The 22,222-nt window shown below is 34.8% G+C and overlaps 1 protein-coding gene across 5 annotated transcripts in view; it reads right to left on the bottom strand.

Annotated features, from left to right (window-relative positions):
* LOC143248774 (uncharacterized) overlaps positions 1–22,222 on the bottom strand; it is a 62,482-nt gene that overhangs the window by 17,980 nt on the left and 22,280 nt on the right. For 4 of the 5 annotated variants that reach the window (XM_076497464.1, XM_076497466.1, XM_076497465.1 and 1 more), the window contains 6 exons: positions 21,440–21,584; positions 19,051–19,157; positions 9,923–10,032; positions 6,444–7,856; positions 769–875; positions 99–233 (listed from right to left, as the gene is read on the bottom strand). In XM_076497464.1, coding sequence (XP_076353579.1) covers positions 99–233; positions 769–875; positions 6,444–7,856; positions 9,923–10,032; positions 19,051–19,157; positions 21,440–21,584 — 2,017 coding nt within the window. The remainder of the gene's footprint in view (positions 1–98; positions 234–768; positions 876–6,443; positions 7,857–9,922; positions 10,033–19,050; positions 19,158–21,439; positions 21,585–22,222) is intronic. The other variant, XM_076497469.1, reaches the window with a different exon arrangement.

A 22,222-nucleotide genomic window follows, 5' to 3' on the forward strand; every position in this document is an offset into this window, starting at 1 on the left:
GTTAACTGTATATATGGTTTGAAATATTTTCAAGACAAGTCATCAGAAATATCCAGACTTTAGACTAACTTCTCATTATACACAACTAAGATACTTACATCAATAACTTGAACATCATAATCATTAAAAGCAAGGTACTTCCTCCCAGCTTCAGCACAAAGCCGTTGAGCCATCTCATGAGCAAACTGTTCGATGTCAAAAGCTACCTGACGTACGGCTACAATGAGCTCGTCCTGAAATGAAACGAGCAGTTACAACTCATTTACATGTTGTAAGAAAATTGTAAACTTGATAACTATCACCTATGATAATTAATAAAAATTATAGAATATTGAAAAAACTTAGAACCAATAAAAGAAACAAATTTAAACTGATGCTATAAAGCAAACCAGCATACCAAAAAAATAAAAGAGAGTGATGTTTCAATATGGACTTGTATACAAAGTTCCACACTAATACATTAGTAATTCAAGTATACTCTGCAGAACAATTTTATTTGAAAGCTTAATCTATGGAGAAACTTTCAGGATGCTGACACTTCAACATGGGCTATTATGTGTTACTCTTCAGAATAAAACAAGTAGTTTCTATGGAGCAATTACATTCCAAAGCTTTTAGTAAAAAGGAACTTTCAGGATGCTCGTGTTTCAGAGTGAGCATACGTACAAATTCTTTAATAAGGTTATCTACCATGATCAGGGAGACCTTCTAATAAGGTTAGCTACTTTGAATGTAGAAATCCTCAAATTTTAAACTACATAAACAAACCTGAGCCATTATGTTTCCCTTAAAGCCTGATTCAAGAGGTTGGTAAGTTGTTCCATGAACTTCCAAAGGTAAGCTGCTGTGATATTCAGAGTTCTGTGCCTCCTCTTCTGATAATTATATTTAATAACAATAGCATCATCAGTTTACAGCTTACACATTGAACAGAACCATAAGAAGAGAGTTTTAAAAAGTAAACCACACAACTGTCTGTTACACAAAATATATAATTATATACTATAATACTAGGCAATTATAAAAAAATACTACATATGTAAAAGTTCAATTTTCTAAAACTAAAAATCTATTTGTAGTAAGTACTTCCACATGCTCAGAAAATTAGTGTTTCCTGTTTGCTACCCTCTATATGCATGCCACAAACCTTCTGCAAATCACCATGCATCATTTCTCTGCTAACAGGAGAGCACCACCATTATGTGCCACTACTGAACCATCACTTTGAAGCTTGGTAGAAGATATGAGCACTGCAAGATTGTGGGAAGTGTGAGCAGAGGGAAGTAACTGTCAGAAGTACACTTTCAGCTGAAAAAAATTATAGCTTCTGATACAGTACTTCCCCCCCATTCAGAAGATTAGCTAGAATCCCTCACTGTAAAGGAGGGAGCAGTGTGAGGGAAGAACAGACATACATCTGTATATCACAGATTCAGATCCGATGATCTGAAGAAGGACACTGAAACACTTCTAAACCAGGTATTTTATTGCCATGAACAGTTAACAAATAAACATGGTAGAAAAAAATAGAGAGGGCATCCGAATGGGAAGGGTAAATGAGGAAAGAGATCCCAATCAGATAAATAAATAATGCAATTCCACAGAAGGAAAGTGGGTAAAGAAAGAAGGATGCATCTCATGGTGTACAATGGCTAGGGTGCAACGAACCATACTCAGTAAGTCGACTACATGCAAAATCTTCTCCCTGGGTACCAACATCCACGTGACAGTAGAAAGGGATCATACCATTTTCACCTCAAGCCCTGAAATGGTGGGTGTGAGAAAATGACCAACTCCAGAGAATGATACAGGAGTGACACTGAGCCAGAGATCCAGGACTGTGCCATCTGGTATCCAAGCAAGTCCCACAACCATGAGAATGGTTCAAAATATCCAAAGATCAATAATATTACCATTGCAAAAGAAAAACAATTAATTGCTAGGACAGAGACAGAAACAACTCAAGTACACTCTCCATGACTCATGACACAAAGGGAAGAATTGAGGGAGGCAGATGGACAACCTCAAACACGTGTGAGGGCTTACATTGACCGGTTCATTCAGTATCCAAAACCAGCCCACTGAGTACCAGCATGGTAGGATGAGGGAATCCTAGTTAAGGGGCAAACAGCATTGAGACATCTCTCTCTGTTATATGTGTCATTAAATCCAGAGTATGGTACACCTTCTACACTGGCAAAACACCATCACCCTACTCTGAACTATATGGTTATAACCATCTAAATGAAACTCATGCAGCATCATGCCTCCATGATCAACCACCCCAGCAGCTTGGAACTGTTAAATAGCAAGGACTCCCACACTCCACTGAAAGATAGGGGAGGAAAGAGCATTGAAGAATTTGATGGGACTGTTACACCTGAAAAAGTGCAATGGGTGATCACAAAAATTCTATTTTCAAAATCAAACCGTACTGATTTACTGAATAAAGGTATGGTAGGGCTGACCAGGTATTCCTTTCTGCCTTACTCATGTCATCCATGAGTAGTATGATCTGGGACAGGCTTATGTATGAATTATGCATCATGAGTGACTTTATGAACCTATCTCAAAGATGAGCATGCAGAGCCATTGAAAGAGTGCACAAATCAGCATGGTACACACTGCAGATTTGCTTAGAAGAAAGAATACCTGGTCGTGCACCACTCTCCACAGAGCAGCATCCAAGTGACTAAATTCAAAGCATAGGCCCTAGAAAGAAAAAAAAAAAAAAGCATTAATAAAGACTTAGCTAGTGTTATAGGTGCAACAAAGTCTGAAGTATAGTCACAGGTGGCAGGTGTCACCCCAAGGATATAGAAACCATGACATGATGGAGATGAATGTCTGAGAGGTGGTCCACATAACCAACTGCAGAATCTACTCAAAAGAAGACAAAGATGAAAATCAAGAAAAAAAAAGAGATGGCAGATTTGATGTGAGGTACCATGGAATAACTTACATTGAGAAGAAGATAAAGAGGAATAAACCAGCTAGATTAAACAGTAAATCTAACTGGTAAGGGTAAAGTAGGAAAGATCCCAAGAGGAAGAGGGTTGCCAAAATAAAAATAAAAAAGAGTGTGGACTCCTGAAGGAAGTCTGCTGGCAATATAACAATGAAGGGCACAGACCACATATAGAAGCCTATTTACATCAGGATGAGGGTAGAAATGAGAAATAAAAGGAAGGAAAATGGGCAAAAGAAGGAGTTACCCTCATGAGCTGCTGAGGTCTTAGGAAGGAATGAATGATCCTGATAAAGATGAAGATATTGGAAGTGATACAATGTGCAAATGACACCAGTAGCACAAGTCAATAGGAGCACTAAGAAGGACTTTGCATGAAGTGGTATGGATGAGTAAGACTACCAATGAAATAATCTGATAGAAGAGTAAACAAAGAAAATTGTTTGATTTATCATGGCTGAAGGCATCTATAGCCAAATGTAATATGTGACTGAGAGCAGTGTCAAATGCATCAATATGAGAAATACCCTACTTATCACAAAGCCTCCACAAAACAAGGGAATGAAGAAATATCTTAGGTAAACCCAGTTAGGCCAAGAAAGTTGGTATGTGACACCACATCAAATAAATGTGATGATTGTGATCTCAAAAGAGAAGACTCAATGTTAGAAAATGCAAGGCTCTTAACCAGGTGAACCCTTAGTGATTGGAATGAGCCACTACTGTTGAATTGTCGAAGTAGATCATGATCAACTGATCTTCAAGAATAGAAAGAAAATTGTTTGTTCTGAACTTTGAGCAAAGCTACATGAGAGTTATCTGCGCTAGCCATCCCTAATTTAGCAGTGTAAGACTAGAGGGAAGGCAGCTAGTCATCACCTCCCACTGCCAACACATGGGCTACTCTTTTACCAATGAACAGTGGGATTGGCCACCACATTATAATGTTCCCACGGCTGAAAGGGCAAGCACGTTTGATGTGACAGGGATTCGAATCTGCGACCCCCAGATTACGAGTCGAGTGCCTTAACCACCTGGCAATGCCGGGCCAGAAAGAAAATGATCTAAAGCCCAACAAACAGGAGTTTGAGGATGTTCATATGAAGAGAATGTTCCTTCATAGATTAACCTGAAGCTGCTCAATGGTCAACCCAAGCACCACAGCCCTCAAGGGATGCATCCATAAAGAGATGTAAATTTAGCTGCAGAGGAGAAAGTAGAATGCCTGCTGAAGTATTAGCTTTGTCCAACCAGCACTGCAGATCATTCATAATTTAAGAAGTAAGGTTGAAGAGAGAATCCAAAGGATCCAGAGCAAGATTCCATTGGTCATATAAAACCCCAACCAGAGGGGTATGAAAGGAGTCAAAAACCTCATACCCAAAGCCCTATGATAGGAATATGCAGATAAACATCAGAGACACCTATTTTGGTCCTCCAAATACCTGGAGAAAAAGCTCACTGAAGAGTAAGTATGATTCCATGGATTAGCATGGAGCATGAACATATTAATTAAGATAGGGCAAGAAGATGGCCAGCCTCCCAGTCCCCAGACTTTTTGGGGAACCACAAATAAGTGAAGCAGGTTTGATAGATCATTGTGTGACAAGGTCGTGCAGAATACTCTATAAACCCAAGAATCATACTTGAAAGGGCTCCACTGATGAACAAAAGCCATCAGACAAGCTCCCACTGAACCCAAACCCATCAGTTAGTCACCAAAACCATTGTTGGCATATAATGCATCAATGTGGAAAATTATGAACTTTGACATCTTAAGAAGAAGGAACAGGCAATGGCTGGGTAGAGGATGAACAGGAGACAGGAAATGGTGCCACACTCGGCTCTGACTAGGACAAATGAGCTTCCGTACAAGAAAGGGTGGACTGTTGTTGTACCAAAAAGACCTTCAACTCCAAAGACTCCAAGATCATGTCAAACACATAATGTTGCAAAAATTGTGACACATGAAGGTCCCATAGATAAGGAGCTGAGAGATAGTTCCACAATAACATGACATGAACAAGATAAGAGGAAATAAATTGATCTGAAGCCTTTGGAGGATGAGGCATACGTATATTGTCATCAAAATGGAAGTCAAAATGCTCATGAGAAGACTAGACAAAACATCGCATACCTGAGTAATAAAATCTGACAACGAACAAGCAGAATCCTCAGGCAAGGTGTTGAAAGGCATGGTCAACTCCAGAGTGGGAAATAAATGATCAAAATCCTCACCAGCATAAATTGAAAGGCTCAAAAGAAAGAGGGACAATGGAAGGAGGCAAAGGTTGTGCCACATAATGCTTAAACTACTTGCAAATAAATGCCAATAAATCCCACAATGAATAGTCCGTACCTGTAGCCCAAAGTATGGTTTCAGATGAATTAAAAGGACCCAAAGTAGTAATGCAAACTTCAGAATTCATGCTTGACATTAAACAAACAAGACAAAGATATGGCAGCAAAACATAGAAAAATAAATGCTCTAAAAATAAAAGTGAAAATTGCATGTAAAGAAACGAAATAAAGTAAAACTAAGGTACTCCAAGTAGGCATAACTGGAATATACAAAAAGATGTCTGAACTCAAGCACAACTAAATAAGAAATGCTGATTTGGCAGTAACTCATAGAAGGAACCACATGCGTGATATGATGTCAGTGCTCTCCTACTGGCAGAGAGATGGTGCCTAATTATTTGTATGGAAAACATGTTGAAATCTTCAAGTGCAATAGAGGGTGGGTGTAAGAGGCTTGTGGCATATGTCATAAAAATTTGCATATAGAGTACAGCACAAAATTGGAAAAGCTAATCTCATGGGCAGAGGGAAGTACCACATCAGAAATTATTATAGTTTAAAACTATTTATCCCAAAGGAAAAATAAACTTTCACAAAAAGCACACTGAGAAAATATGGACATGATAAAGTGTTTCACAACCACATTTCACCAAACACATCACTGCTTCAGTTTCTTTTTTTTCTCTTATTTTTCAACAGTATGAAATTCACTGTGATTCTTGTAAAATTTAGTTTCTCGAGTGGTATTAGATTTTATAATAAAATCATTTTAAATTTGTACTTTTCTTTCTATTTGTGCTTTATTCAATAAAATTAGTAACAACCTTTACAAATTCTAATACACAACACATCTATCAAAGAAACATAGTATGGATAGGTAAAAACCAATATGAGGTGTGTTTTCATATGAAATAAAAACATTAAAGATTAACATTTAATGTAAAGTAAGAAATATCTGAGAAATTATAATATTCTTGTTCCTGAAATATTTCATAATCAACCAAGATAAATCATTGGTAGTTAATAGAAGAAACATAATCATAACATCCCAGTATGCTTTAAGTTTGCTTTTCCACAGCAACAAAATTTTTACACCTATCTCAACATTTTAAAACTTCTTTACTCTTGTACAATCTAGCTTTCTTTAACAAATGCATTGCTTTCAAAACTTTACCTGAAGAGTCCTCTTCATTTCTGTACCTGTTCACCTTTCTTTGACTAAAGATCTGTCTAGTCTCTTTGACACAATGACCTCCTGTTCCTGATGACCTACCATTGTTCAAATTGGATGAACTGCAAGGAGATTCATCTCTTGGTGGTCTCCCTTGTTTCACTGCTGATATACACGAGTCACAGAATGGAGGTGAAGGCTCCCTTTTTTTCCCTGCTTTCTCTTGTTTTTCTGCAATTGTACTTGTTTCTCTTTTCCCATTTGGTGAAATGTTTTCTTTTACTGATTCGAAAGACTTAGAGATGAGGTAGCCACGAGAAGTTGGAGTGAAAGGATGAGATTCTTCTTTCTCAGAGGAAGGGTTGGCAGGAGACTGAGCATTTCGAGGATTTGTGCCAGAGTTTTTTTGCAGAGACAAATAAGTTCTCACAGAACTCCCACTGTTGTCATCAGATGGTGGCCTTAGCAACAGAAAACGTTCACTAGGTTCCAAGCCCTTTGGGGATAAGCTCTGATTGACCACCATTCCTAAACTAGCATCTGTAGTTTTATTAGACTTTTCAGACCACCTGTGTCGAGTTGCACTAACACAATGATAATCTTGAACATCTTTTACTTTGGGCTGCTCTAGATGCAAAGGAAACACTTGGTCTTCACTTTCTTCTCCACTATTTTCTTGTTGCCACTGGCAGCTACAGAACACTTTCTGAGATGATTCACCATGTAAACATAACTTAGCACAACACTTAAATTCTTGGTGTTGACAGGAACTAAATAAAGTTAAACAGTTCTCCATCTTATCACTTTGTGCTGTTACAGACTGTTTACTTCCTAATAATGGTTCACTGGTCTTTGCTACATTACACTCCTCGGATCGGATGTTACAAACATTTTCACCACAGTTACTGACTATTCTAAAATGTTGCACATTACACCTACAAGGTAAAATGTCGTAATTCCAACATCTACGAGCCTCACAATCTTCTCTACAGACTTGCGATTCATAACAACAATCTTTTTTCAAGGCACTAGAGAGATCACAAACAACACGACTTGGATCACAGTTGTCCTGACAGTAACCCACAGGTGAACTGACAGAGTCTTCTTCATCTGATGGCACACTCAACTGAATATGTCCAAAACTAACTTCCTCAGTATAATTACCCGCATGATGAAAGCTAGTGGTAGGAATGTTTTCAGCTTCAAAACGACTCTTAAATCCAAGTGAGTTGTGTCTTATGAGTTCTACTTCCAAGGCTATGAGGTTATCCCCTGTGTTTATCAGCACTAAGCCATCTTTCTTCATACATAGTGACGGACTAAAGGGAGGAAAGGGTGGAACCAAGATATAGTTGGTATGGATTGTCATACTGTGCTGCAAACACCTTTTGAAGCTAGCATCTTCTTCCACCTCATCTGACAAATTAAAAAGGTTACAATCACATCACACAAGATGTGGAATTATCATACAAGCATACCTTCTTAAAAACAAAGGTTACTAGAAAACTAAAGGGTTATCATATAACATATAATACAATGCACAAACACAATAATTTATAACTTGAAGTAAAACAGAAGCATAATCAAAATTTATGTCAAGTGAAAACAAACTGTTCTAGACTTAGCTAAACATTCATGCAAGTTGGTTTGTGATCATTGAGAATATTTCATGAATATCTTATAACTAACAATGAAAGTGAAAGAAAAGTTCATATAAAAAAACTAAATAATCACAGCAACAAACAAACAACTTATTCTAAACAGGACCATAACTATAAATATCTTCTTCAATGTCCATTAATATCCCCATTAATTTAACCCTTTTGCAATGGGAGCTTCTTTAAATGCTTTTCTGTGCAAGTTACATTAATAATCTAATTAAACATCTTTACTGTCAACATATGTGAATGAACTTGATATTATAATGTATGTTACAATTAAAAGTTTTTACTTTATCCAAGTTTTATGTCCTTTACTTAAAATAACCTTTAAAAAGCTACTCAAATCTTCAGATGTCATGTGACCAATGAGCTACGAAAGTTCTCTACTTTGGTTCTCTGTATATTCAGTAATACAATGATAGTGTAATTTAATACATTTAGATAGTAAGTTGCTTACAAAACCTCTTGACTCATTCAAGTATTCTGAATGAATACATTTGACAGTTACCACACCCACCTTCAACAGGTTTGTTTGAGTTTTATAGCCTACAAGTAGATGCTACATAAATGTATATATATATATATTCATCAGAAAGAGATTATTTACACAACAAAATAACAATGGTTATTTGAAACTGAAATGTAACTATCATCACAGATTGATTGTATGTAATTAACTTTAGTATCATTGGCTGCTTGATTAACTGTAGCATTTACAGTCGATTCTTACCAAAATATGTCAGAGATATAGTTTAAATTGTATTATATTTTAGTCAATTATGTATTATTTATGTTTTAAAATGCATAATTAAAAAATTTACATCATAATTTGAGTCTGCTCTCAAATCTTACAATATTAATACATTAAACAAAAAATTTGTCTCTCAAAGAAACTGTAATATGCCTGAAGGGCACCACTGACTTGTGTCAAGATGAATACTAAATGGTAGCAGAAAAGAAAGAAAAATAAAACATAAAAAATTAATTATATGTAAAACAGAATAAAGCTGAAATTACAAATTTAACAAAAGGAAAAACTTTAAAGATATTACATAAAAAATTAAAATGTTTTTTCTTCTATTTACTAATTTAAATTATTTCATTGGATTGTACACAGATGTTAGTAATACGACAGAGAAAATTAAAAATATAAACATTTCTCATAAAAAAAACTTTTGATATCTTTTAGAAAGTTCCAGAGATTATACAAGTGATAAAGGAAAACTTTAAAACAAAGAAAAGTATTTTGATACTTCAAATGAAATTCACCTTGCAATCTATTTGTTAGTAGTTTGAATATAAACAACTACAAAAGAAAAATAACATATTTTTAGTACAAATAATTACAAAATTTTCATTCTTTGTAAACAAAATATTTATGACCATCAACAAAATATTACCAGTTTCAGCTATGATGTTTTTAAGAAATCTCAAAGGTACTGCATATATTGTTGTACAAATTAAATCCACAACTCAATTTCAAAAAAATTGTATGAGTTATCCACAAAAGTGTTAAGTGGCATGGTTATCACACTCACATTGAAGTCATTAGGGTAGTAAACACAGCTCCTGAATTATTACAATAAGTATTTCAAACATTTGTTCTTATAAACATAGACCATGACAGTAACAAGACAAACAATTCAACTGTAACACCCAGATGTTCTTATAAACATATGATGGTACACAATGCTATATAGTGTTTTTGTCTAGTCTCAGAAAGGCTGCCATCACATCTTCTAATATACAACTTTTAGTTCCTATCACTGAATATATATTCATCTTGAAGTTATAAATAGTAAAATAAAGTGATTAACTGACCATCATCTTGATCCTGGGTCTGTAACTGCTTACACTCTTCACAACCCTGTAGAGGAGGAGTAGCTGTAATGGTCAAGTAACACTGGACAGTGTCCTGAATTTGGGTAAAACTGATAAAACAAAAAATGTGATTCATTAGTAATGTGTGTTATTGTTTGATGTATATTGGCAGAAAAGTGTTAGACATGATGTCACTCTTGTTTAATGTTTTCTAGTGTGTGTAAACATCTACTACCTGTAAAGCTTTCTAGTATACACACATATATATACCTAGAAGTATTATAAACAAAGCCAAGCTGAGGCAAAAATAAAGGAATGAAATAATAGAAATATATGGTTTTCTTCTTTTATTTCTTCATGTAAGATTGGTGAATGGAGGTTAAGACTGATAGATGGTGTATCCCCACCTCAATGTGGGTTCTATTTCTCCAGTCACCTCCAAAACCTAGGGTACATTTTATATCCCACATTATAGCATGTACCCTGGAGAACCTTTCAATTGGTGCATCATATTTTATTTTTGTTTCAGCTTGGTTTTGTTTATAACAAACTAACATTAGTCAGAGATTTGCTGTTTTTAACACAGTACTTCCTTTTGATTTTGCTTTATTTAACTTTACAGTGTTAATATTCTCTCTATACATACTCTTAGTATTTATACATAAAGATCTGTTGGACCTGTAACAAGGTTTTCAGCATCTATACACAGAGAGAACTCTCATACCAATACGTAAACATGACTCCTATCTCTTCAACAGAATGGAATTGCCCAACTTTTCATAAATCTTTCTTTGTTCAAAAAATGCTCTGACCATTTGATCTATGCTTACACTATTATCTTATCATTTATATAATAAAAGGGTATGTCTGTGCATGCATGCCCAAAACAGCTCCAAGAAGAAAAAATGTAAAAACCTAAAATTTTACACCCATACTAAGTGGACCCTGAGGGTGTACAATTGGGTATTATTTCTTATCCAAGTGTGTGCACACATGCAGATATTTTTCATGAGGCAAGCTAGCAGAAAACCAAATACAAAAAATGTTTTTCTATATTACAAACAGAAATCACAGATAGAGACATAACCATTTAATATGACTAACCACTTCACAATGGGCTTAGTTTAATATACTCAAGTTCATATACACATTTACTATAACTTTTGATGAATTGTGTATATCTTTACAAAGTTTAGTGAAATTTTAATAAAGACTGCAAATTTTTTGTACATAAAAAATAAGATTTTTTAACAAATTATTTTTACTGAAGGTTTGTTTGCAAAGACACTGAGTCTGTTTTCTTACTAGTCTGAGTATAAAGTTATTTTCATGTTATGATTAAGAACTATTCTTTGCCCCCAAAAAATCTCAAGTATTATTTGTATAATTTATAAAACCTCATCAACACATTTCAAACATTTGTTTTCAGTAAGATACTATATTTTGCCTGTTATTTTCTCTACCCTAATTATGTTGGATTTGTAAATTTTTACCAAACTTGCAACCACCATAAAAACAATTAGGAAATAAATATAAATTATACTTTTTTCATTGTGGAATGATTACAAATTATAGTACAAAAATACACGTTTAGTCTAAACAGCTTAAGTTTCATAGCATTATATATATATGTTACTTTTATTATACTGATCTTCCAATCACACCTGGCTACCATTATAGAACTTGATTGAGGTAGCACACATACATTCATATTACCATATCCAGTTATATGAAACTGACCTTTAGTCTTTACAAAGTGGCCTGTCTTGAGTGTGTTTCAGTAGACTAGTATTTTGTAGTATACAGTCACATTTGAATTATTATACATTATATATGTATATAGATTATTATTTAGGAATTATTTATTCAACTTATTTTTCTTAAAATATATAAAAGTAAATCAAGAAGTAAAGCAACCAATAACCTCTTCTAGCTATGACCTTTGAACTCAGTTGCTGCTTGATGTAAACTATTAAACGTGTAGGATATGAAACAAAATAATTTCTTTTAGGTTTCACTTATACAGTTAAATTACTAAAAAATCATAAATTACTATATCAATACCATAGAATTCCACTATAATTCATAAAGCTTAGTAACTAAGCTGTATTTAGGTCTCAAAAAGTATGAAATTTCAATAAGGCTAAAGAAACATGTCCTTGAAATCTTGGTTCAAAAGAATGAGGTGACCTTCCCAAACACTAAAATGGCTGAGAAAACCACTGAGAACATTCTGAGCTGTCAATAGGTTATTCAAATTTCATATATTGAAGTAAGTGTACATAACTATAATAGACTGTTTCCTAAAATGGGAGGAGGTGAACAGGGCCACTAGGTTTGATTCAGTATATATATGACATATCTCAGCAATATATAAAGATATGAGGTTTTTATTTTATATACAAGGTTGTTAATATTAGTAATCTGACTTTTCAGTTCATGCAAAACTACAGTCTTAGTATTCTGGCATCACAAAAATCTGATCTGAACTCATGTTGCATTCAACATAACACACTACTCACAAAAATTGATCTCCACAAGTGTTCTTTTAATATTTACTTTCAAATTAACAAATGTATAACAATAATATTTGAACTATAATCTACAATTTGATACCAAACTTACTGACATAAAACTTCATAAGTCGACAAATGGAAAGACATAGACTTTGATCCATGACCTGTCAGGGTAGGTCAATGGAAGGTGAAGAGAATTGGGCCAGATGTCATTGAATATCAACAAAAATATGGTGAGAACTAATGTGAAGTGGTTATATTGCCAGTAGAGAGCTAAGAGAGTCAGTGAAAACAGCACAATCTGTGTACTGCACAGTTTCTATGTGATTCAGGGCAAGAGAAATGGCACACAACTTGACAGTGAACACCAGTAGCTTTAGACCATCCACCAAACCACAACAAATAATGGCAGATCCTACAGAGTCACCTAATTTCCAACCATCCATATAAACTGGAATGGAAGAATAGTTCATAAGATATTCAGCAAAGAAAAGATGGTACTTCCAATTGGGAGTATCTGCCTTCCTCAGATGACTCAAAGAAAAGTCACAGGTAGTGATGATAATAAGTCATGGTAGGATGGACTGATTAGTGAAGATAGCAACATCATCCAACGACATACTCAACTCAGGGCCTAGATACAAAGGCTAAAGGGAAGAATGGCAGACTGTCTATTCTGAAAAAGCATAGGTCAATGAGGAAGAAAGACACAACCCCAGGTGGGATGCTGTGGTAAGGATCAAGGTTTAGAAGCATAATGCAAATAAAGTTGCAAACAGTGGAGATTAAGAAGAGGTCCATGAGACTTAAGGTACAAACTCTGGACTGAAAAAGCATGGAAAAATCCTCCAATGCAGAGCCAAAGCCCCAGATGGTGAATGGGGTCCAGCATCTTGAAGGCCATGATCCTGGCCAAAACACAGACCAGAGACCCAAAGTTCAGTTTGGATTGAATGAGGGCATGATAGGTCTTGAGCACAAAACATCAATTTGCTCCCCAAGAGGTGGAAGAGAGGAGAGAGAGGATGTTCAGCACCTTAGTACACTTGACACATAGTTGCTTGATGTGAGGAATGAAAGCAAACTTACAGTCAAAGATAAGCCCCAAGAGCATTGCCTCAGGGACCACAGGAAGAACAATATCACCAAAACGGAGCTCAGGATCATAGTGTAGACCCTGTTGGTGGCAAAAATTCATGCAAACAGTTTTAAAAGAAGAAAATATAAAACTCTTTGTTGTGGTCCACTTCAACAAGTGACTGAGAGAAATCTGAAGCTGCCACTCAATAAATCTCATGCTCGATGACCGATCCAAGACATGGAAGTCATCAACACAGAACCCACTTGCAACAGTAGAAGGAAGTTGTATAGTGATAGCATTGATCTTGATACTGAAAAGTGTGACACTCAAGACACAATCCTGTGGGACTCCAAATTCCTGTGTGAAAGAACGAGAAAGAGTCAAACTCACATGGAATTGGAATTGTCTGTCAAATAATAAAATTACAAATAAAAAATGGGCAAAGAGACACTCAACCCATATGAATGGAGCTCTTGCAAAATTCTCTAACTCTATGTAGTGTCATAAGCCTTCTCAGGATCAAAGAAGCCAAAAACAAGATATTCTCTCTTGAGGAAGGTTTCCCTGATTGATATTTCAAGTCAAATCAGGTGGTCCACAATGAAGCACTGTCTACAAAACTTATACTGTGTGAACAAGAGAAGGTCGTTTGATTCAAGGAACCAAACAAGATGAGCATTAACTATTATTTCTAAAATCTCACGCAAACAATCAGTCAAAGCAACTGGACAACAGCTTGACATTAAGCATCATGAAAAACTTTCTGCTTCTAGTTACAATTGAAAACAACCAGAAGAGCAAGAAAAGCTGGAGAGAAATGGCAGATCTCACAGTGAAAATGATCAAGTATAAGCAATGTTCTGGCAGATCAATGAAGAGCAAATTCAATTCCATCAGTGTAAAGGGGTAATTATAGTCATAGAGATAATCAGCCCAAAAGAAAAGGGCCAAACACTCTGCCTGAGACTTGATGGCCAAGGAAGATAAGCAAAGTTCTGAGAATATTGGCAATGCTCTGTACGTACGTAACTACTTGGCCATGGGAGAGCAACATGGAAAGAGAATGGAAAGCATCCCACCCACTGACCTTCTAAATCTTGTTCCATATGATTTTGAAACTGGTGGTAGAAAAGATTCTAGTTGTAAAGTTAACCCAAGATTCTTTGTGACTTTGACACTTGACCTGCTGAGCATGGGCACAGGTATGCTGGAAAGCAATGTGGTTAGAAGAAGTGAGATATCTGCAAAAGGTATCCCAGGCCCATTTCTGAGCCTTGTGTGTCTGTTGGCAGGTTGAAGACCACCATGGAGGAGAATATCATGGGAAACGTGTAGAGGTTTTACATATTTAACAAATAGCTGCTTGAATGATGCAATCAATTCTTGCCTCCATACAGTCATTAACAGATTGAAGATTAATGACAGCAGGATCAGTTTCCAAGAGAGAGAGGTGAAAGAGAGATAGTTGGGCTGCTCCAACCTCTACTATAACACTTGAATCAGGGATCATTAGCCACAGCCACTCTCCCTCAGAACTCTAAGAAAATTTTCCTGCTTTGTGGGTTAATGTCAACCCTCCAAGAAAAATGAGAGAAAAGTGAAGAGGAACACATGTATATATATCAACAGCAGTAAAAAATTGACTAGATGCATGAAAATATGTACAATTACCAGTATTGAAGAGACACAGGTTGTGATGGAAGAGCACATGGTCCATAGAACAACCCCCTCCATCAATATCAGCACAACCCTAGAAGGGATTATGCCCATTAAAGTTCCCAGGATGAAAAGAAGAAGAGATGGTAACTGTCCAGGAAGAATTTCAAGATCTGACTGATCATAAATCTCCCCACAATAGGTAAAAAGAACATACGGTGATGATACAACCCAAAGAGATGTAGATGGCTACAGCCTCCAAGGGTGTATTGAGTGGCACAGACAAGGTAAGCACATCTTGGTTGACCAGCAGTGAAGCTCCCATGCACTCATCCATCACACAACCTAAAAATCCAGTATAAAGAAAACTGCCAAAAGGTGACTGTATGAGCATATTTCAGGAATGTTTTTCCTGTAGCTAAAGACACACAGAATGATAAGAATCAACCAAGACGTTTAATGTTGTCCAAATTAGAATGGAAACCTATATCATTCCACTGTATTAAAGTGGACATTTTTGTTTAGTTGGAGGAGAACTGGGTGGTAAACCTCTCTGTTTAAAACCATGTTGTTTTTCTTTATTAGAAAGAGCTTTGTTGACTACTATGGGATAAGACCAAATTAATTTATCATGAGTTGTAAAAAATTAACTACAACCACAGTCTATTATGAGATAAGATCAAATTAATTTATCATGTGTAGTAAAAATTGATGTTGAATATAACCACAACCTCCTATGGGATAAGATTAAGTTAACTTGTTCCCTATGTAATTAGACTGAACTGAATATAAAAAAAGTTGCTAGAAATAATTGATAAGAGATATTTTGCTTTATATAGTTTATGTACTGTTGTCTCCTCTATTTTTGTTCTGTATGATGATGGCCCAAACAAATGTGGCTAAAATATGTAGTAAAGTGTTTTTTGTTTTGTTTTTTAACATTAGTATTTGTTAAATGAAAGTCATCCTTTCCTACTTTTTTTTTTTAAATGAGTAAAAGAGTGAGTTGAGACATAACACATGGATACATATTAAGATGCTATAATTGTTGTAGCAATTACTTACTATTTTCATTAATGAAAAATATATTAAAATGCTTTATTTTATATTATTGCAACATTGATTCTACCCTAATTGTTCCCCCACCCATGTGATCATTTGCAACACCTGAGAGGTGTATGAGAAACGTTATCTTCTATCAATAAGTATCTATGTATAAAGATTTCCAACACCTAAATATATCACAGAAAATAACCCACAACCAAAACAGCTACTTTGACAAACAACTAACAAGATAATAAAAAAAACAGACCAAATTCATTTAATGCATGATAAAATCACAGGTTGAATTCATTAAATGTATGGTACAGTGCAATACAATTTCTGTGTGTGCGTGTGTGAGAGAGAGGGTGTGTGTGTATGTTTTCACATAGCAAAGCCACATTGGGCTATCTGCTGAGTCCTCCGAGGGGAATCAAACCCTGATTTTAGCATTGTAAATCCATAGACTTACTGCTCTACTAACAGGGGATGAGAGAAAGAGAGATTTCCCTTTAGTCTACACTGAAGCAAGGAAGGTTCTATTAAAACTACTGCAGTTGCTACTATACAAGAAAAAAATAATACAGATATTTTATTGTTGTCCCATTTATGTTTTACTTGAAGTAACATGTTCATGGCATGGTTAAAAATTATGCAGCACACTAATATTATACCTTCACTCCAAAACATTTTCTATCACATGCTAAAATAAAATTTTCCAACACTTTGTGTTGGATATACAAGATTGTTCAGTTTAAGAATTATAATTTAATTTATTTAGCAATTTAATATTAAATGATTATTTAGCTTTTATAAAAAGAGCATTAAAAGTTAATTATTTTAAATGCAACAGTTATGGCAAGTTTACTTATGTTACTGTTTACAAATTATTTATTGTGTAGTTCAAGTAATGTGACACCAGGTTTTCTTGTAATTTCCTCAAGTATTGTAACATCACAACAACTTGTCTTCCAAAGAAAGTACAAGTCTCCGTTGAGCAATATATATATATATGTGTGTGTGTGTGTGTGTGTGTGTGTGTATGTTTTTAGCCAACCAAGTTTAATAAATAACTTAGTGAAAGTAAAAGTGAAGTTAGTGAAGTTTAGCCATAATGAGCAATTTTAGAGTTAGTTTCACAACCCGAATTATAATAACAGAGATACAAGAGAATAAAAAGGGTGTTTTAAAGTATTTGAGGATGTATGTATGGACCCTGATGAAAGGTGGACAATTATTTAAAGCTTTGGATACAACTGTTAACCAACAATTATAATGATGATTTTAAAGCGAGCATCACAGCCTTGTATTGTAACAACAGAGTAAAGGAAAATAAATTATAATTTGTCTTATCAAACAGTGTTCTAAAGTAATTGAACCCACATGTGTGGACTTTGACAAAAAAAGAAAAAGAAAGAAAGAAAGAAAGAAAGAAAGAATTATTTAAGGCTCTAGACACAACCATGATAAGCAATAGTGTAACAACCTTAATTTTTTATGCATTCTTTTGACTTGTTTTGGATATATTATTTTGAAACAAGTGGATTGTGTGCTCTCCATTTATTGTTGAAATTTATTGCCAACAAGTCACAGACACCTACTGTAAAAATTTCAGCCCCAATAATGCTTACACTTTGACAAATGTTACATTAATAAAAGATTTTAAAATATCAACAGTTTGTCATAGTAATAGAGAATCTAAATAAACTATTGCTATTCTTATCTGTGGAAATTAAAACAGATAAAATATAAGTTCACATAATAAACAATCACAGTGAAACCCAATTTGTAAAGGAAGAAGAAACTAGATTTACAAAAAGCTAGAACTATATGACAAGTGAATTAAAACCTCTCTAAGGTAGATTTGATATACAGATTTAATTAACATCATTAGATCCTAATGCCAAGTGAAAATATGCTCTAAACTGGTTTAAAGACAGCTGTTAAACAATAAAAGGAAATGAAACCAAATCTGAAATGTCTGTTAGTTTTAAGTAGTGTTATTATATGTTACAATATGCAATCCCTATTTTGGTTCGTTTTAAATTTCGCCCAAAGCTACATGAGGGTTATCTGCGCTAACCATCCCTAATTTAGCAGTGTAAGACTAAAGGGAAGGCAGCTAGTCATCACCACCCACTGCCAACTGTTGAGCTACTCTTTAACCAACAAGTAATGGGACTGACCATCACTTTATAACAACCCCACAGCTGAAAGGGCAAACATGTTTGGTGTGACAGAGATTTGAACCAGCAACCCTAAGATTATGAGTCAAGTGCCTTAACCACTTGGCCATGCCAAGCCTGCAATCACTGTAAAAATATGGTTATTCATATTAATTTCATATTTTTCAACTTTTTTTTTTACCTGACATGACAGATTTCACTGAAGTTAGTATTAGGGTAGAGAAAATAACAAATAAAACTCAGTTTTACTGAAAAGAACTTTCAATTTCCAGTTAGGAGGTCATAAAAATGGGAAAGTGTGAAAAGTGTAAGATGAAAAACAAACATTTTAATTCTTAACACAAAAATTACCTGCCCCTCAGACAAACATTCTGAAAACATAAGTTCATCAACAAATCTTTAGTAAAAACACTTTATCGTGAATTTTGATTTGCTATGCATAACAGATTTGTAATTTTTATTAAAACTTGCCACATTTTGTGAATAAACACATACTACTAACTTCTACTGGGAGAGTTAATATAAGTTTAATATATCAACTTTGATTAAGAGTAGTCTAAACTAAATTCTTGATTATATTTTTAGCAATCACATGCCTCATATTACATTTTTATAACACAACTTTCTTGCCTTCATTATTTAACTTACCAACAACCATAAACTAAAATTTTTGTGTCATCAGTAGGCCACTGACATACAGCGATCTTCAAATCCTGCATAATCTCAGTTTCTCCAAATAAACGAACTTCTGATACCTATGAAATAGTAATATGTTCAAAATTTCTCCTGAAACATAAACTCTTATTTTATTAAGTTATTTCTTCTGAACAGTTGTATTTTTGAAGCTTATAGAATAAATATATTAAAAATGACTACTTCTAAATATTTATATTCTGAGACTTATAAAACAGTAATATGTTAGAAATTATTTCTTCTAAATAATTTTAATTCTCAAACATTAACAAATAAATGACGCAAACAAAAAGTTTTGCAAAAGATCTTGTACCCATGACACAAACTATATTGAATTAAATATTATTGTATTGGATCTTTCTGAAAGTTCTGTACCTTCAACATAAACTATACTGTGAGTTTGTTTCTGAATTTCACGCAAAGTTACACAATGGCTGTTTGCACTAGCCATCCCTAATTTAGCAGTGTAAAACTAGAGGGAAGGCAGCTAGTCATCATCACCCACTGCCAACTCTTGGGCTACACTTTTACCAAGAAATAGTGGGATTGACTGTAACATTATAATGCCCCCATGGCTGAAAGGGTAAACATGTTTGGTGTGACAGGGATTCAAACCCATGACCCTCAGATTATGAGTCAACACCTTAACACACCTGGCCATGCTGGGCCTAAACTATACTGAATTAAATATTATTTTATTGGATCTACTAAAAGTTTTGTTCCTTTAATATAAACTATACTGAATGAAATATTATTGTAATGAATCTTTCTACAACTTTTGTACCTTTAACATAAACTATACTGAATGAAATATTACACTGTGTAACAAAATGTTTACGTTTTCTAGTTCCTGGGCAGAAAGTGTTATTTCCCAATTGCTTATGCTTAAAGTAAATTGAAAAGACCTATTTTTCTCTTCAAACTTTGCTTTTGTAACCTGGATAATGAAAGTTTCAAGTTTACTCATTTTCCAAAATATTCCAGGTAGATTCAGTACTGAGACAACTGGAATTGCCTGTAACCCGAACGACTGGCACCTCTTCATTGACAGCTCATCCAGAAGCCTCAAAGCTGTGCTGCTCCATAATAAGAATAAGTATCAGTCTCTTCCCCTGGCTAATTCGGTGCACCTCAAAGAGGAATACAACAATGTCAAGACCTTGCTAGAAGCCTTGAAGTATGATGAGTGTGGCTCAGAGGTTATCGGAGACTTTAAAATGGTGGCATTCCTGATGGTTCTCCAAGGAGGCTTTACCAAGTTTCTCCATTATCTTTGCTTTTGGGACAGCAGGGACACTGCAGCACACAACAACAGAAAGCACTGGCCACAAAAGACCGAGTTCTCTGTGGGGAGGCACAATGTCAAGTGTGAACCACTAGTGAACCTCCAGAAGGTGTTGTTCCCACCATTGCACATAAAATTGGGTTTTATGAAACAATTTGTCACGGCTCTTCATAAGGTGTCTATAGCCTTCAAGTGCCTTTGAGACTCCTTCCCTAAGCTGTCTGAGGCAAAGGTCAAAGCTGATGTCTCGTTGAACCACAAAAAAAGATGATCCTGGAGTGCACAGAATTCTCCAAGCTCAGTAGGAAGGAAAAACAAGCTTGGGGCAACTTTATTGCAATGGTTTGGGGCTTCTTGGGCAATCACAAGGCCAAAAATAATGTGGAACTGGTTGAGGCTCTGGTGAAAAACTACAGCAAAATTGGCGGCAGAATGTCCCGGAAAGACCATATCCTTGACGCTCATCTTGATAAGTTCAAGGAGAACGTGGGAACATAAACAGTGAAGCAAGGCGAGAGCTTCCACCAAGATATACTGGACTTTGAACGCCACTACCAAGGAGCATACAATGAAAACATGATGGGAGACTATATTTGGGAGCTGATACATGAAAGTGATTTACATTAGAGTCACAGATCTCAAAAACTACTCACTTCTAAACATTTGTGTTCATTTTTGTATAACTTTAGTATAAATACATGTAAATCTTGATTCATATGTTGTTTTATTCAGACCTTATGTAAATGAAAATGTGCAAATTTGACAGTTTTTACAGAGAATATAGGTTAATTTTTAAATTTCATTATCCATGTCACAAAAGCAAAGCTTGAAGGGAATAATGGTCATTTTCTACACTTTTACAACATAAGCAATTAAGAAATAGCACATACTATCCAGGAACAAAATTTGTGTTACACAATGTTATTGTATCGGATCTTTCTAGAGTTTTCTACCTTTAACATAAACTATACGAAATAAAATATTATTGTATTGTATATTCATAGAAGATTTTGTATCTTTATCAACTTTAACATACACAAAAAAAAAGTGTGCTCTTACCTTTAATAGTGGTCTATATGGAACAAACAGCCACCAGTGAAGCCTGTAAATATTATATGGGAAAGCTGTGTGGTCATCTGCTACCACATGCAGTGTGTAAGATAATAAAAATTGTCCATTCTTTGTGAACCCCAGAAAGACATGGCTATGAAACACAAAAATGTTATCAGTTTAAGTTAGAAAAGAAACAATGCACAGATACAATCAAATAAACAATACGAAAACATAATGCAGATGTATTAACATTAAACACCAACTAAACATTTCACAGATAGATAAAAGTTTAAATTATAAAAAAAATATTAAAGACAATCAAATTACAGAAGAAACATCTGGACACACATTAACTCAATGTGCTCTGTGTAATCAAAGTGTCATGACTTTTTATACTTACATTCAAAATTTAACCAAATTTATTGTCAACATACATCAATAAAATTAGCATCAAAACATAGTTTACAAATTTTAATGGTATATAAGTTTCTGTCTTAGTTTAACATGTTGGCTCCCAAGCCTATTTTGCCAATATTTTCAGGATCTCACAAGGCATGTATATATAGCTGTTGTGTCCCAGTCAATAAGTGGCCCTCTAAAAAGAAAATAGGGCACAACTCACCTATGGGTTATGTGGGTATTACTGGAAGACTATCACAGCCCACCAGTGGGTCATGTGGGAGTCTTGTTAAAATATATATATATAATTCTCCATTTCTCTGTACACACAACGTACCTGTGCTTTAAATTACTTATTTTAGGTGTTTTTTTTTCTATCCTTACATGAAG

The sequence above is a fragment of the Tachypleus tridentatus genome, chromosome 4, assembly GCF_004210375.1.
Source record: "Tachypleus tridentatus isolate NWPU-2018 chromosome 4, ASM421037v1, whole genome shotgun sequence".
Lineage (NCBI taxonomy): Eukaryota > Metazoa > Arthropoda > Merostomata > Xiphosura > Limulidae > Tachypleus > Tachypleus tridentatus.